The 17237-nt window shown below is 32.1% G+C and overlaps 2 protein-coding genes and 1 long non-coding RNA gene across 3 annotated transcripts in view; all 3 read left to right on the forward strand.

Moving 5' to 3' along the window:
• Pym (Partner of Y14 and Mago) overlaps positions 1-17237 on the forward strand; it is a 442733-nt gene that overhangs the window by 150080 nt on the left and 275416 nt on the right. The window lies entirely within an intron of this gene.
• On the forward strand, positions 31-17112 carry kel (kelch). The gene is made up of 7 exons (XM_015982401.2): positions 31-231; positions 285-431; positions 477-878; positions 926-1022; positions 3760-4103; positions 8257-9093; positions 16973-17112. The coding sequence occupies exons 1-6, from the start codon at positions 185-187 to the stop codon at positions 9038-9040; spliced, it is 1821 nt and encodes a 606-aa protein (XP_015837887.1). The 5' UTR covers positions 31-184; the 3' UTR covers positions 9041-9093; positions 16973-17112.
• On the forward strand, positions 1029-1489 carry LOC135266471 (uncharacterized). Its single transcript, XR_010334530.1, has 2 exons — positions 1029-1180; positions 1228-1489. It is a non-coding gene; the product is annotated as an uncharacterized LOC135266471 (long non-coding RNA).

Below are 17237 nucleotides of genomic sequence, written 5' to 3' on the forward strand. Positions count from 1 at the left end.
ACGCACTTGCGCATTTGGTGTGATAATCAGCTGTCGCGCAACGCGCATGCGCACTGAAACACCAATTAATCGAAGTGCGTTTTATTTCATAATTTTGCAATAAAACCCCGAATAATTCCTCGAATCGTGCAGCGATGTGTTAAATCACAATTTAGCTCAATTTAGGAAAAAATCTATTCAAGCAATGGACTTAGCGCCCGACCAAGACATTGTTATGGAACGCCAAGGAAGGTAAACAAAGCAATTTCCGCATTACAAATTCCCACAACAATGTGAAATTCCAGTTGTTTATTGCTGCGCTGTGACAGTCAAAACTCCCTCGATGAAAGCTCCCAGAAACAACTGCCGCGGTCTGGGGGCAAAGACAAGCCACCCTATCGCAACTACCACCACACACAGAGGGCCTTTGACGCTATGAATCTCCTGAGAAAGTAAGGGTGATTGGTCAAGTGTCGTCACTTAGGGGGCTGTTTCAGACAAAGACTGCTGTGCGACGTGATTTTGGTCGCAGACACCGTTGAAATACCCGCTCATAAGATGGTCCTAGCCGCTTGCTCTCCCTATTTTTACGCCATGTTTACAAGCTTTGAGGAGAGCAAACAAGACAGGATTGTTTTGCAGGAAGTGGACCATCAAGCTTTGCAAATTTTGGTCGAATATGTTTACACCAGCGAAGTACAAGTCACTGAGGATAACGTACAAGTGTTGCTACCAGCCGCGAATTTGTTACAATTGACTGATGTTAGGGATGCTTGTTGCGAATTTTTACAGGTGCAGTTGCACCCAACTAACTGTTTAGGGATTAGGGCGTTTGCTGATCTACACGGCTGTTTGGAGCTGCTGGCTCATGCCGAATCATACATTGAGCAACATTTTATGTGGGTATGAGGGCAAGGTTTGATAAAATATTCATTTTTGGTTTTAGTGAGGTTGTTGAGTGTGAAGAGTTCCTAACGTTGTCGCATCAGCAAGTTTCTAAGCTAATTTGCAGTGATAGACTTACCGTACCTTCGGAAGAACAGGTGAGTCGGGCGCCTGGAACAAGTGAGGTTACGTAATACTTTTTTTGGATTAATTACACAAATAAGTGATTTATTTTTCACTATCTGAGACAAAGAGTGTCGGAATTACCACACGAGTTGTACTGAAGGGAAAATGCGATTTTAAGGACTTTGCACAAGTTTGTTGGAAAAACTAGACCAGCCAACTTAATTCAAATGTTAACAGGGCAGCCACATATGGCGCATAAAATTCCTTTGTGGGAAATTTCCAAAAATCGCAAGATTTTAATACAATTAAATGCACAATGGTATTAACTACTTTCGGAACAGGTGGCCGAAATTTATAATTTTGCAATTTTTAAACGATTTTCGATTACATGGCGAAATTTTCAGTGACAATGGATGAATGGAAGCACCAGTGTCACGCAAAAAAATTAAAGATATTGAGTTTCTAGTGTACTAAAATAACGAATAAAGTATTAATTACCTTTGGGGTGGTTTTTTTGAATGTTAAAATAGTCTTAGTTTTGCTAGTTTCTTTTAAAAATCGAGAAGAAGCACAAATCGCACATTTTGCAAAATGAAATCAAGGAGGCAGATAACAGGGCTGCCACACATGTTATAAAATTTCTTTCCGTGAATTTTGAAAAATTATTTTTTATTGTAATTATAGGATTAACTGAATTAATTATTTTGGGAACATTGATTTATGATAATTTTGCTGTTTTTAATAAACGATCTGCGCTGTAAATTTGGAAATTTTGAGTGACCATTGGGCCACCAATACCACTATCACGCAAAAAAAGTGATGAATTAATTAATTACGAGTTACTAAATGAGGGATGAAGTAAATTAATTATCTTTGGAGTGACTTCTGAATGATCATCACTCTAAATTCTATCATTTTTCAACAAATATCACCAAGAAAACACAAACTCACAATTTGCAAAATTAAATCGAAGTGGCGAAGAACAGTGCTGCCACACATTATGTACAAAATTGTTTTTTTGAATTTGGAAAAACGAAAAACTGTACTAAAATTACAAATAAAGCATTAATTACTTTGGGGTGGTTTTTCCGAAGGTTAATTGATCTTAGATTTGCTATTTTTCAACAAACAACGTGACGAAAACAGAAATCCACAACTTGCAAAATTAAATCGCAGTGGCGTAGGTCAGTGCTGCCACACATTATGAGCATTAAAGTTCTCTTGTTTGAAATTTCGAGAAATTGCAAGAATAAAAAACTTTGGAATAATATCTCGAATTTTAATTTGTCATAATTTTGCAGTTTTAAACGATTTCGAAGGCCATTTCATTTTTTTCTATAGCAGATGTTAAACTATTTCTTTAGCATTTTTTAAAGGAGATAAAGTAACACTAACCGCAATGGTAGATAAAATGTTTAAAATTTATTTTATTCAACTGTATTCAATTCAAATAAATACTAATTTAAAGGATTAACGAATTAACAATATTTTTTTTTCTTAAACTTGAAGTCCTGCTATAAAATAATGTATTACACATGACGATAAAGATTATTTCAACAATCTCTTTATCATCTTGTATAATAAATAAGAGCTTTTAACGAACTTTCGGCTGTAACTTACTAAAAAACATTATAACCGGTGAAAACGACTGAAAACTTAATTACAGTGTGAATTTGATAGTTGTTCGAATAGTTTATGATAGGAGAGCTCAGAAAAATTAAAGTTCTTTTTTCTAAAGTTTACATGACTCTTAGGCGGTGATTAGTGGAAATAAAATTCGATGGTATCTTTGGAAAACATCAATGTTTTTTTTTTACATTTTTATATTCTTTTTTATGAAAGGAGTTATTTTCTGTGGTTGTTTCTGTTAACTAAGCTCAGAGAACAGATTTGTTTAAAATTTTCGTTGGTATCAAATTTATTCGCCGACCAAAATTCTATATTTTAAAAACTATAAATATTTAGATAAAGCAAGTGAAGTTATTTTTCATTATTTTCACAACATTATAATTCACACTCACGCAGTATACTTATTACTGTTTCACAAAGGTTTCATGTTTTTTTTACAATAGATACTTATTTATTTCGTCTTTTCATACGTAAAGTAACAGTAACTGCTAATAAGACACATTTTTTAGTTTACCGTTTTTAGCGAACTTTTTTATACATGAAGTACTTGTTTCCTTCATTTTCCGCCCTGGGGAGGAAATAACGTACTTTCATGGAATATTATTTTAGAAAGTGAAAAACAATACTTTCTGATAAAGGCGTCGAAAAAATCACTCTTCCTCAGATGATTATTTTTTCATCATTTTTTGAAACCTCAAATAATACGGTTCAAAGGAAAAAAAATTGTACGAACTTGTAAGAACTAACAACTTTAAAAAACTAAATTCAGTGAACACGTTTTTAATAAATTGCGTTTGATTTTAATTTTTACGATAAACTGTTTTTTGTTTTCTGGTTACGTTTAAAGCTAATTGAATTCACTTTTAAGACAAATCGATTTTAACGAGATTTACAGTAAAGTTATAAGTTATAATATACACATAAAACGGTTTTTTAATTTATAGTTTTTGTAATAATACGGGCAGTTTTATTGTTTGTTTGCAATTATTTAAGCTTTAAATAGTCGTATGGAGCTTCAAAACTGCACATTTTTATAAAAAAAAAACGCTAAAGCAATCAGAAAGGGGTTCGTTAATTCCCGTAATTCGCATCGTTTATTTGCGGTGTCGCCTCATTCCAAGTTTCCCTTTCGGTTTCCAGGTGTTCGAATGCGTAATTGCTTGGGTTCAGCACGATTTGGATGCACGCCACAAGCATTTAGCCTCTTTAATGGAGCACGTGCGTCTCCCCCTCATGTCGCAAGAATACCTGATGCAACGCGTCGAAGAGGAGCCTCTCCTCAAAGCCGATTTGCAATGCAAAGACTACATAATCGAAGCTCTGAAATATCACCTTTTGAAAGGCGACAACAAAACGACGTTCCGAACCCCTCGAACCAAACCACGACAACCCGTCGGCCTCCCCAAAGTCCTCCTCGTCGTCGGCGGTCAAGCACCCAAAGCGATCCGAAGTGTGGAGTGTTACGATTTCAAAGAGGAGAAATGGTAATATTCACCAGTACACTCATATAAGCCTCTAAATAATGTTGTTGGGGATAAGTTACTGCAGAGTATTTAAAAACGTTTAGGCAGAGTTTTTCGTTTTAACTCCCGACAAGGTGTCAAAAAACCAAAAATACTTAAAGTGTTTTTTTGAATATTATTCAATATCGGAAAGAGCTAAAAAATGTTTTAACAAAATATGTAAATTATACAGTTTTACGTAAAAATGTTTTTTGACTTTTTTTGGAATTATTTGGTGGTTAAATTTAAAGGGTTGATGTATGTATCTACAATTTTGAAAAATCATCAGAAACACTTAATTAGTATATAAAAGTTTCTGGTTAATTTGATTTTGGAGGTCGTTTTTTTGAATTTGAATTGCTTTTTATTAAAAAGAATGGTAATCGTATGTCTTATTTATTACTTAGGTCTAATAATACTCTCATCCTTATATGAGTATTTTTGTCCTCAAATTTTTGCGAAATTTTAGAAATGAAGTAATAATTGGCGTAAACATGCTGAGTCTCATTTAAGAAATTATAATTACATATTAAAAAAATGTCTGTGTATCATTATTCTTTCAAAAAATTGTGAAAATGGAGATAACAGTCTTGTTTGGTCTGTAATTTCCGGTATATATTTAAATACGGATTTAATGATCAGGAAAAATTTCATACATTAATGAATTGACATGTTCCTGAGATTTTTTCATTTAGGGTTTTAGCTGCTTCAGTGCTTTCATGAATTTCTACTTGTATAGCAATGACTGACATTTCATTAGTAGCTAAATTATAATAGAAACTTAATTTTTTTATTATAAATAAAATTAATAGCGACGTTTGCAAAATAAATATTAAATCGAAAAATCGAAGCCATATTATTTTTTCCGTTAACGTCATTTACAATCTGCCACATAGTTTTAATTTTGTTAAATTTACTTTGTAAACTTATTTTTGTTTGATAATATGTTTTTTGATTTATTTTATTTTATTATCGTATTGTTTTTATGTCATTATTATTATTATTACGCCGAGGCAGTCAAGATTTTTTGATTTTAAGCAATAGATGGTTAATATATCTTTATTTTTTTTAATTTGTTTTGAGTTCTTATTAAGCGAAAACATTCATCATATACGTTGTCCCTGCGAGTTGTCCGTTGTTGACCTTTAAATAATTCAAAATTAAGTATACAGGGTCGCTAAAAAGTATGGATACAGTTAAATATTTTCAGAACAGTTTAACAGAAAACTTTGAAATTTGGGAAACAGTTAAAAGTATTTAAATTCTATCATCTGAGAGCTTTTTCAAATTTTTATCGTCATTTATTTTAAAAATATAAGGCTGACTTGTTTGTTTTTTTAATGGCATGAAGGGTCAAATTAAATCATTTTTAAAAGAGCATTTTTTTCTGAATTCCGTGATGTAACATAATACCATACTTTTATTAAAAGATAAAAAATTAAAAATTCAAAAATTTTCTGGAATAGTAAAACTAAGTTAGCTTTGAAAATCTGTTATTAGCGATATTTGTTACTTGTATATTAGCCAAAAATTAAACTTAGGTGCAATAATTAGTTTAATAGTGGCACATTTAAGTAAAACTAAGCGAAAAAATTCTTATGTTGGTTTATCAGGAGACAGAAAGCCAAGAAGTTAGTGGAAATCAGTTTAAATATCTTTTGTGCCATAAAAATCAAGTATTTCGTGTTTAAAGTTTCTTAATTAAAACGTGTTCTTTTGCAGTTAAAACTGTTATTTTAACATTTATTTTTAACTCTTACCTATTTTTTGGTTAATGAGCTAACAATAGATAAAGACAAAATTTTCAAGGCTACTAACATTTTACATTTTTCAAAATTCTCGAATTTTTTTCAAGTTTCGATTAAATGAAGGTATGCATATGTTACACCATAGAACTCAAAAAAATGCTCTTTTCAAAAATATTAAATTTGACCCTTGTTGCTATTTAAAAAAAATCAAGTTAGCCTTGTGGCCGAAGAACAAATGGAGGTAGAAATTTAATAAACATAAAATGATAGAATTTATATACTCTTAAGTATATACCAAATTTCAATAAGTTTTGATGAATAGTTTTTATAATATTTAACTGTATCCACAATTTTTAGCGACCCTGTATATTTTTCAGAAGGTGTAGATACAACTCCTTGTATCACTTAAAATTATTTTTAAATATACAGGGTGTTTAACGCATTAGTTAAGTTTGTGGAAAGTTGAATAATTTGACAAAGTTAAATGAAAAATGAGACACTTTTTTGTTTTTGCTTCAAAAAGGTCATTAAATTGTCTACCTAAGAACAAAGTTTTAAATGCCTAGAGATAAAAAAGATATTATTGACTTTAGTTAATTTCAGCAACAACGCACATTATTGATGAGCATTTGTTCCAATTTTTTGGAAGTTTATACGGCGATTTAAAGATTAACTGAAATAAATTACGAATAAAGTACTAATAATTAATGTTTAAAGTTAAATATCTTTTGGATAATGTGAAGAGACACTTAATAACTGTTAATGTTTTTAGAGGAAACAATTTAAAAATTTTTTAAATGTAAAAATAAGAAATACGGTGTTTCATTTAAAATTGCATCAAACTTTTTTATTTTTTTATCTTCTTGACTTCAGTGAGCTAAAAAAAATATATTTTTGAAGTTTGAACTTTCTTCTTTAAAGTAGTGAAAGTCCTTCTTTTCTAAGATTTTAGTTTTTAAAATTCTTTTTAATGAATGTTTTTATTACGAAATTCAAATTATTTTAAAATTCAAAATTCATAACTCAAAAACTAAAAGTCCTGGAGCAATGCGGTTTGTTACATTGAATTCAGCGGCTCATTTTCTGTATTATACCAAATTTCAACGAGATCTGACATTTTAAAATTTTTTGCTAAAAATTAAGATAGGCAATTTCTATAGTTGAAAATTTTATTCAACAAAAAAATTCCTAACCCGAAAACTAAAAGTCGTAGAGCAATGCGGTTTGTTCCAATGAATTCAGCGGCTCATTTTCTGTATTACACCAAGTTTCAATGAAATCTGACATTTTAAAATTTTTTGCTGAAAATTAAGATAGGCAATTTCTAGTGGCTAATTTTATTCAACAAAAAAATTCATAACTCGAAAACTAAAAGTCGTAGAGCAATGCGGTTTATTCCATTAAATTCAGCGGCTTATTTTCTGTATTATACCAAGTTTCAACGAAATCTGACATTTTAAAATTTTTTGATAAAAATTAAGATATGCAATTTCTATAGTGGAAAATTTTATTCAACAAAAAAATTCATAACCCGAAAACTAAAAGTCGTAGAGCAATGCGGTTTGTTCCAATGAATTCAGCGGCTCATTTTCTGTATTACACCAAGTTTCAATGAAATCTGACATTTCAAAATTTTTTGCTGAAAATTAAGATAGGCAATTTCTATAGTGGAAAATTTTATTCAACAAAAAATTCCTAACCCGAAAACTAAAAGTCGTAGAGCAATGCGGTTTGTTCCAATGAATTCAGCGGCTCATTTTCTGTATTACACCAAGTTTCAATGAAATCTGACATTTTAAAATTTTTTGATAAAAATTAAGATATGCAATTTCTATAGTGGAAAATTTTATTCAACAAAAAAATTCATAACTCGAAAACTAAAAGTCGTAGAGGAATGCGGTTTGTTCCAATGAATTCAGCGGCTCATTTTCTGTATTACTATACCAATTTTTCACGAGATTTAAAATTTTCACTTTTTTAAATTATTTTTTAATTATTTAAAAATCATGAATAATAATTAAAAACATCAGTGTTAAAAGCTACATCTAAAAATGCAAAAAAAATATGTGATTCTATTTAAATAAACATAAGTTTGTATTGTTGCTAATTTTGGAAAAATTCTGTGTAGATTTTTTCTAATGATCAAAGGTCAATAATGAACTTCTAACTTGCTGGAACAGCCTATATGGCTGAGTAAATATTTATTTTTGTGAAGCAATCCCATTGTCTGTTAGCTTCTTTCTGATTCAGAAAATCGTCTTTTCAACTTTTTCCCGGGAGTTGAAACTTTTTAAATAATTTACAGTAAACTTTTCTTCAACATTTTGATTTAAAACTTTATCTGAATGGACGAAGCACGGTGTAACACAGCTAATTTTTAATACCAGGTACCAAGTGGCCGAGATGCCAACAAGGCGCTGCCGAGCCGGCTTGGCAGTCCTCCACGGCAAAGTGTACGCCGTTGGCGGGTTCAACGGCTCGCTCCGCGTCCGAACGGTCGATGTTTACGACGCAGCTTTAGACCAGTGGAACACTTGCGACCACATGGAAGCCCGCCGTTCGACTCTAGGTGTTGCGGTTTTAGGTAATTGTATTTATGCAGTCGGGGGTTTTGACGGCTCGACTGGCCTAAACACCGCCGAAATGTACGACCCCACAACGGCCAAATGGCGCTCCATCGCCCCCATGTCCACCCGCAGGAGCAGCGTGGGGGTCGGGGTGCTCTACGGCATCTTGTACGCTGTGGGGGGCTACGACGGCGCCTCGCGCCAGTGCCTCAGCTCCGTCGAGTGCTACACCCCCGAGATCGACTGCTGGACTTCCGTGCCCGACATGGGGTGCCGCCGGAGCGGGGCCGGCGTGGGGGTCCTGGAGGGGGTGCTGTACGCCGTGGGGGGGCACGACGGCCCCCAGGTCCGCAAGTCCGTGGAGGCGTACGATCCCGTCAAGAGGTTGTGGACGGCAGTTAGTGATATGACGTTCTGCCGACGCAATGCTGGGGTTGTTGCGCTCAATGGGTTGTTGTATGTTGTTGGGGGCGACGACGGGTGCAGTAATCTCTCGTCGGTTGAGGTGTACAACCCCAAGACTGACACCTGGACGCTGTTGCCGAGCTGCATGGGGATTGGACGAAGCTATGCAGGCGTGGCGATCATTGATAAGCCGATTTGAAAGTCGCCTCATGCTGGCAACAGGGTCAATAGCGCCACTGCGACGTCGACAAGGTAGGGAAATTTTCTAGTTTTACTTTACGCTAATTACGAGTGATTTTGATTTTAATATGCTAATTAACAGCGAGTTCGATGTGTATGGAGGATTAACAAAAAATCGCGATTTAGGTCTAATTAGTAAATCTAATTAACACTAGCTGCGTAATTTGCACGCTTTAATTATATTGGAACGTCTGGAACTTTGTAAATGTTTGCTAGACACCAGTATAATCGAAATCCACTAAACTTGCTATGATTGTTTTACCGGCATTTAGATTTATTGAAAAATCTTCAATTATTTTATTACTCTTGCTAGTTCTCAATGCGAGAATTTCGTTTTTAAATTATGAAGCGAATTTAACTGTTTTTAAAACTGCTGAAATGTTTTGCAGTTTTTTGTTTATTTTTAAACCAATATAGCTAATTGAGTAAAGCTTGTTTTTTAGTAATGGCTTTGGCCACATTCTTAAATTTTTGTCGCAAGTTTGGTTTTAATGAAATGAAATTGTTGTTTGAGACTGAATAAAAACTGTAAAAAAACAAAATACAGAACGTAACTCTCAATTCATCTTTGTTTTCTTGTCAATAAATTTTTTTTCGGAAAATAATTAAAATAAAAAGAATGATTGGAACTCAAATCTTCGCGGATCCACGATATTATTAAGTCGAAACCGAATGCCCGAGCATCACGCTACTTGTTCATAAAAAACAATTGGCAGTTTGTATTAGATGATTTAAATAAAGTACGAATTGTTGCCAGATAATTGTATTTTTGATAATAAATAGTGCAAAAACAAAAGGCTGTTCTTTATTCTGAAACTTAAACAAAATGGACGAAAACACAATAGAAAAGATATTATTAATTTTATTTATTTTTTTTTCTTAAGCGAACATTTCTTTAACCGACTGTTTTACTGGCATATTAGTGTCTCCTGAAGAGAAATTTCACTGTACCCATAAATAAACAAAAAACCAAGTTTAAAAAATTGAGAATTTTGGAAAATACTCAAATCGTAAGATATTAGATATAAATAATATGTACCACAAAAGTTACAAAATTACTAATAAAGGACAATAATAATAAACTTTAAAAACAAACTATCAACGAATATGAAGACAATTTTTAAAAAATTCTTGAAAGAAGTGTAAATAGAAAAAATCTAGATAAGAAATTGTAGAATGATTTAATAAATAATTTGCAAAAATTTTTCCAGGAGAAATCTATAAAAAGAAAAAAGTTATGAAATATCAGACTCATTTTCAAAGATACGCCTATCTAGATAAGAAAGTACTTTAAGAATATAAAAAAGAATTTAAAAAAATATTTCAATATTCATAGGAAAATCTAAAAAAAATAGAACATGGTCTAATTACAAAATGTGAATGAAACTCTTGAAAACAAGCTTTGAAGAATCTATCTCTAGAATTTAAAGAAAAAATTTGGGAAGTAGAGCAGAGTACATTTGAAAACAAACCTTAAGCAGAAGAATCTAGAGAAAAAGTTGTAGAAGAATCTTTTTCAGGTCGTACGTGTGTCAAGGTAGCAAAAAAGACTTTCAATACTGTATTCAACAAAAACACTTTCCGGTTTATGCAATCTATAAACAATCTAGAGAAAAGTCTCTACGGAGTGGTCCACAACTGCCTTTCCAGAGGCAACGTAATAGTGGCAGATGCAATATGGATACCAAAAATATTCTTCGTTTGGTAGATAATAGGGGTTTTAAAGTGACCAATTCCAGAAATTCTTGCTTATTTCTAGTGCTGACAAGTAAAAGCGTTACTAAATAAAATGTAATTTAAGTGCACAGTTTTCGAATCCGTTTCTGTGTATGTCTTTAAAAAAATTAGACAAAAACCTAATTAAGGAAAGAAAGAACCCAAAGACAAATTTAGAGAATAACCTACTTAGGGAAAAGTCTTATTTTGTTTGCACTTGATTGGAATTGCAAAAGGTGTGGCAATTCCAACAAAAGACAGAAAATTATTATTTTTAAGTACTCAAATAAACATGTGCAAATTCCGATAGCACAGAAAATGCAGTGTTGCAGGGTCCAATAAGTAAGATAAAACTGTATTTGATTTAATTATTCTTTTGATGAAGTAATATCAGTAATTACCAAAATAATCAGTTTTCCGCAAAGGTGCAGACAAAAAATTAATGTAGTATGAAAATTAGATAACAATTAAAAAAACAGCATTAATTTAAACAATGATCACATTGTCTGTACAAATGGTAAACGAACTCGTAACACCGTTTTCGAAAATATTGGACACCTAATAACAATAGTAATTTGGAATTCGTAACAAAAGAAGTCTCTACCTCATTGTACGATAAGTAGTACGATTAGAAAAAGTCCGGGAAGACTACCGACTTATGAGTTATGAGGTTATGACTTTATGACACGCATTTTTAAACTAAAATTTGTAACGAAAAGCAGCCGACAAAGCACTCCTTCTGCTCGATGGAGTGTAAACAAATTCAAATTTTGCCCAAGAAAACGATTTGATTTTTAAGACATACACAAAAGACTAAATAAGGAAAATTATTGTCTGTGCTTTTTGTGAGTCAAATCAAAGTTGCACTGAGCGTACGTGGAAAAGTAGTCATATTTATTGTCGATTCTAAGGTTGACCGTACGCGTTAAAGAAAATTAATAATAAAATCAGATTAAAGAATGCCTTATGCATTTAAATTTGTTAATTGACAAATAATTTGGATTTGAAGACGATTTAGTCTCGGTTAACTTGCAATCCTAAACTAATAGTGCTGGTTGGAATCTAAGTAATGAGTAGTAAGCGTATTAAGACGTTCAGAACGGAAACGCGTTCGCTGCACAGCTTCCAAGATAGAGGCCGGAGTGACGTCATGATTGCTAAATTAGTGTTTATCTCAATAACTAAGACAGCTATCGAAAAACAGTTTTCGACAATTATTTTCTATTACACTGACTTTTTAAATTCAGACAACCTGAGACCTCACAGGGCTTAAATATTCTAAGCAATGAGTGAGATTGGGATATGCGTGGCTCGAAATGAAAAACTATTAGAAATTATTTGCAAAAGTATGGAATGATTTACGTATTTGTAACTACGTATTTGTGATTTTTGTGATGTTCTCATAAGAACTAAGCAATCGAGAATTCTAGTTTCGTTTGTAACTTTGAAAAAAAGGTCCTCTCTCCACAAGCAGAAAGTGCTAATATCAAGAGAATTCTAAGAGCAACAGCAATAATACATAGTGGAAAATGCTGATACTGATTAAGACCTGATAACACTAAATAAAAAACCTGAATTTTAAAATAATTTTTAGAATCTGCTACTGGTTTGTTCTCATTTCCAAAACCAAATTGCTTTGTTTTATTTTCTTGGCTTCATAATTTTGTCGATTAACTGAATGTTTGAGAAACGTTTTTACTTAATTTTGTAAAAGGTCTAAACAAGTTATGTTTACTAAAATATTTTTCTAAAACTTTACTCAAGTGTACTTTAAATAAAGAAATAGAATGGCATACCAAAAAACTATTGGAGATACAAATTTGTAACTACAGTTGATGAACCACGAAAAAATTACACATGGGTCTTTTTTCTGTGTTTTTGTGATTTTTCTGGTTTTTTGCGATTTAAAACTTTTTTTTCGTCTACATTTATTCCGTCAGTGTGTTGAGAACGAATTTGGCGATTAGTTATAATTAATATTCATTTTACTCCATTTTTCGTCATAAATAAATTTATAAAACGAAAAGTTCTGACAATAATTGAGAGATATGAAATTATAAGGAAATTATAAAAGGGAACAGTCGAAGAGGTTGACATAAATTTAACTATGAGAGAACTAAAAACGTAAATACATCTGAAGCCGTTTAAAAGCGCTCGAAAAAAATAATTCTTAGAAAAATCAGAGATTTTGTTCTAAATTTTTTAAAGGAAAACATTAAACTGAGTAAATATTTTCCCGTTATCAATTAGTTTATTGTTCACAGTATATTATTATTGCTTTCTTGTATTAATTACATAATAAACAGCTTAACAAAAAATAAATTCGAATGAGTGAACTACCTCCATTTTATGAAATTCTCTGTTTTTTTTTAGTTTTCATAATGGAGATTATTCTGATTATTTATAATAATTTATAAATTTTGTGTTCTCAAAGAAAAAGTCGGCTGTATTCATCAATTCCTTTGATTGCATTCAGGCGCTTAATTTCGAGAACAAGAACGCATTCGTGAAATAAATTGTGTCACAAGAAATAATTATTGTTGAATTATTGTTTATGTTTATTTTAATTTTTTTATTTTGTTATTTTTTTTACTAGTACTGGGTGCGCAACCTTATCGCGCACTCAAGAAAATCGCGACTTCTAATGAAATAAAAATCCTGAAATTTTACACACCAGCCTGTAATTGATAAGGACCATTCTCGATTTTTATTAATTTTTTTTGTTAATAAATAAAGTCGTAGCAGTTTTGTGAGTTTTTGGGCACTAACTGTTAATTTAACTACAAAGTTTTTAGACCAAATGAATCCTTACCTGCTAGCCCATCGAACGCTGGTATCAGAATTATAAATTTTTACTTGGTTGGTGAAATAATCGGTCTTTTTAATTTAGACGCAAACTAGACGCGTGATTTATTAGGGGATGGTAGAATTTGCCAACAAAGGGATCAGTTACCTGTAGCCGACCTTTTTGAAGCCCCTTATTTACAGTCTTGCAATAAAACTGATGCCTGCATTGAAATATCCCAACGATATCTTTTACAATCTTACCCCAATTACAGTTCACATTGTCACCTAAATTTACGACGCCACAAGTAGCAACACATATATAAAAATAATTCTTAAAGTTAAAATGTAAAAGTGCGTTTATTCAAAATCTGTTTGGTATTTTTTTCGCTAATTCCGTAAACAATTATCTGAAATGAATACGCGTGGTTTAGTATAAAATTTAGAATTTGATTTTTTGGTCGAAAATTACTTTTTTTTAATTGTCATTTTTATCTGCAAGTGAAAAATTACCAAAAAATTAGGGGAGATACCCTTCGAACGTACAGTCAGGCGTGTAAAATGCAATGTTTCAGCAAAAACTTTATCTGTTTCTTGAGATTATTCAAAAAATGTAACATGTAGATGCATATCCCTTCAAAATCATTTTAATTGACGTTGAGAGAAAGAAGTCATTCATCATACGAATTTGTCTTCCGCGCATGGTTTATTAAAACTCAAACTGACTTCTTCAAATTATACCTTAGAAGTGTTCTTAGAACGTTGTTTTCAAATCATTCGTAGTCAAGAATGCAAATGATTGTTCACTTTTTGGGAAGGTTGCTACAGTTCTGATTTTCTTAGACCAAATTTTCGAAAAAAATTTTGAGAAGGCGAATTCAAAAAATTCAAATTGTTTTAAAATTGATTAAATTCATTGGATGTTAAAAAGTTTTAAATGGTTTTGCAATCTCAATTCATGTATTTCTTCTTTATTATTATCTGCAGTTTATAGCCACGAATTTTCAAAAACAATAAACACAGTTTGTGTTTTATATCCCATTTTAGTTCATTGTAGAATTTTGTAATAACGCATTTGCATTTTTTGGAGTTTCAGGTGGGTTTTTTTGGCTCAAAATTTGTCGCTGAGATTTAACTTAACACAGAGAGCTCTTTTTTATACAGAAACTGACAATTTGTGCTTTATTTCACTCCAAAAAATTCAAATGCGTTATCAAAAAATTCTACTATGAAATGAAATGGGACTTATTTATTCATTTTTTTAATTGAAGTTGTGAACCAATATCGAGTTTTTTATGAATTTTTATGCCTTGACTTTAGAAAAAATACATACATCGTTTTTTAGATATACTTCTGTTCGTTGAAAAAGCGTACAAGAGGAAAAAACCAATTGGAATTGCATTTTTTGCAGGAAATTGCATTTACTCTATGTAAAATTGTTTTCGCTTAAAGCTATTGTTTTTCGAGTTATAATAAGATAGATTATTATTAAAAAAAATATAAAAACAAAAGTAAATAAAAAAATTAGTATAAAAAAGTAAAAATTTGAATTTTTGCCATTTCATAAATAAAACCAAAGAAGAAATGGTCAAAATCAGTTAAAACCGTAACATAATAATACACTTATTTATTTGATAATATATACAGAGTTACACAAATAAGAATGTGAATTCTTACATTACAGTTCACATTGTCACCTAAATTTACGACGCCACAAGTAGCAACTCATAAATAAAAATAATTTTTAAAGTTAAAATGTAAAAGTGCGTTTATTCAAAATCTGTTTGGTATTTTTTTCGCTAATTCCGTAAACAATTATCTGAAATGAATACGCGTGGTTTAGTATAAAATTTATAATTTGATTTTTTGGTCGAAAATTACTTTTTTTTAATTGTCATTTTTATCTGCAAGTGAAAAATTACCAAAAACTTAGGGGAGATACCATTCGAACGTACAGTCAGGCGTGTAAAATGTAATATTTTTTTATTTAGGTAAATCTACAATAACTGCTATAAATGAAACAGTTTCTGCGTTATATGATTCATTAAATAATAAGCAACAAACAGTTGGGCTTTTTTATGATCTGATGAAAGCTTTTGACTCTGTGAATCACGGTATTTTGTTAGAAAAGCTGCACCATTGTGGTATTCGTGGAATTTCAAATAATTGGATTAAAACTTATTTACATAAAAGAAGACAAGTTGTTGCTCTGAATGATCATATGTCCGAATCAGCGTATGTTGAATTGGGTATGCCGCAGGGATCGGTTTTGGGTCCCATTCTTTTTTTTATTTTTATTAATGATTTACCACCTTTGTTAGTTACAAATGCAAAATCTAATAAATTAATTATTTATGTAGATGACACAAACGCAATATTAACTAACAAGAATCATGAAGACTTAGTTGAATGTGGAAATTACGTGTCTACAACTATAAATAACTGGTGTTTGAAAAATGGGCTGGTATTAAATCTGAAGAAAACCTATTTGGTTAAATTTTTGCCTAAAATTGTGACGCCTGATTACAGTGTTCTAATTAAACTATGTGGAATGTCAATAAAAAATGTAAATGAAATTAATTTTCTTGGGATAACGTTGGACTCTAAATTAACATGGGAAAGTCATATAAATAAATTGTGTAATAAGTTAAGTGTGATTTGTTTTTTAATAAGGAATTTAAAGCTCACTGTGTCTGGTGACCCTCTTAAAGTGTTATATTTTGGGCTTGTCCAGTCTGTACTTACTTATGGAATTATTTTTTGGGGGTCCAGCAGCTTTTTGAATAATCTATTTGTAGTACAAAAACGTATTCTAAGATGTATGGATAGTTCGGAGGCAGTAGCTCACTGTCGTCCTATCTTTCGAAAACTTGGTATTATGACCCTCCCATCTTTATATATATTTCACTTACTTTTGTTTATTCGACAACATGTAAGCACTCTTAATAAACGAAGCGATATTCACGCGTACGATACAAGGACAAGAAACCACATTGAGTTGTCACATTCTAGGTTGGCTATTGGTCAACATGATCCTACATATGCTGGAATCAAATTGTACAACAACTTGGAACAAAAAATTAAGGAATCTAAGTCTTTTAATATATTTCGCAGTCGCCTGTCATTCTTCCTACAAGACAAAGCTTTCTATAGTATTGAGGAATACCTCAATTATTCCAAATTCCCTACAAATTTGTAGAATTTCATATATTGACGAGTCCGATTATTTAATTAGAAATTGCGATTTTCTTAGGTGTGCGATAAGGTTGCGCACCTAGTACATAATGAGGCTTACTATAGCCGCTACGACGTGACTTAAAGCTTCTCACTATGAACATACAATCATCCTCAATTTTTTTCGAAAGCTTCTCAGAACAACATTTGTGTGCAGATACGCAAACTGCGACGAGAACAGCAACGCGGAGGGCGCCGTCGGCTACGACCACCAGCCGAACATCTACGAGACCATCGACCCGAACGCCAGCAGCCAAGAGGCCGAAAACATCTACGAAACAATCGAGGACATCCGGCAGAAAGTTGCAATTCCGCCGCCACCGCCGCCTCCACCCCTCGACGACGCCGTGAACCCCGACCTCCCCAGCTGCAGCACCTACGGGCGCATCGGCAACGCATATGGCCGCATCGACATCATCGGC

The sequence above is a fragment of the Tribolium castaneum genome, chromosome 6, assembly GCF_031307605.1.
Source record: "Tribolium castaneum strain GA2 chromosome 6, icTriCast1.1, whole genome shotgun sequence".
Classification (NCBI taxonomy): domain Eukaryota; kingdom Metazoa; phylum Arthropoda; class Insecta; order Coleoptera; family Tenebrionidae; genus Tribolium; species Tribolium castaneum.

What these genes read in the sequence shown, in the direction of transcription:
- kel (XM_015982401.2), top strand. Translation starts at nt 185, where the DNA reads ATGGACTTAGCGCCCGACCAAGACATTGTTATGGAACGCCAAGGAAG. An exon ending in CCGTACCTTCGGAAGAACAG is followed by an intron (nt 1,023 to 3,759) that starts GTGAGTCGGGCG and finishes TTCGGTTTCCAG; the next exon opens with GTGTTCGAATGCGTAATTGC. An exon ending in GATTTCAAAGAGGAGAAATG is followed by an intron (nt 4,104 to 8,256) that starts GTAATATTCACC and finishes TTTTAATACCAG; the next exon opens with GTACCAAGTGGCCGAGATGC.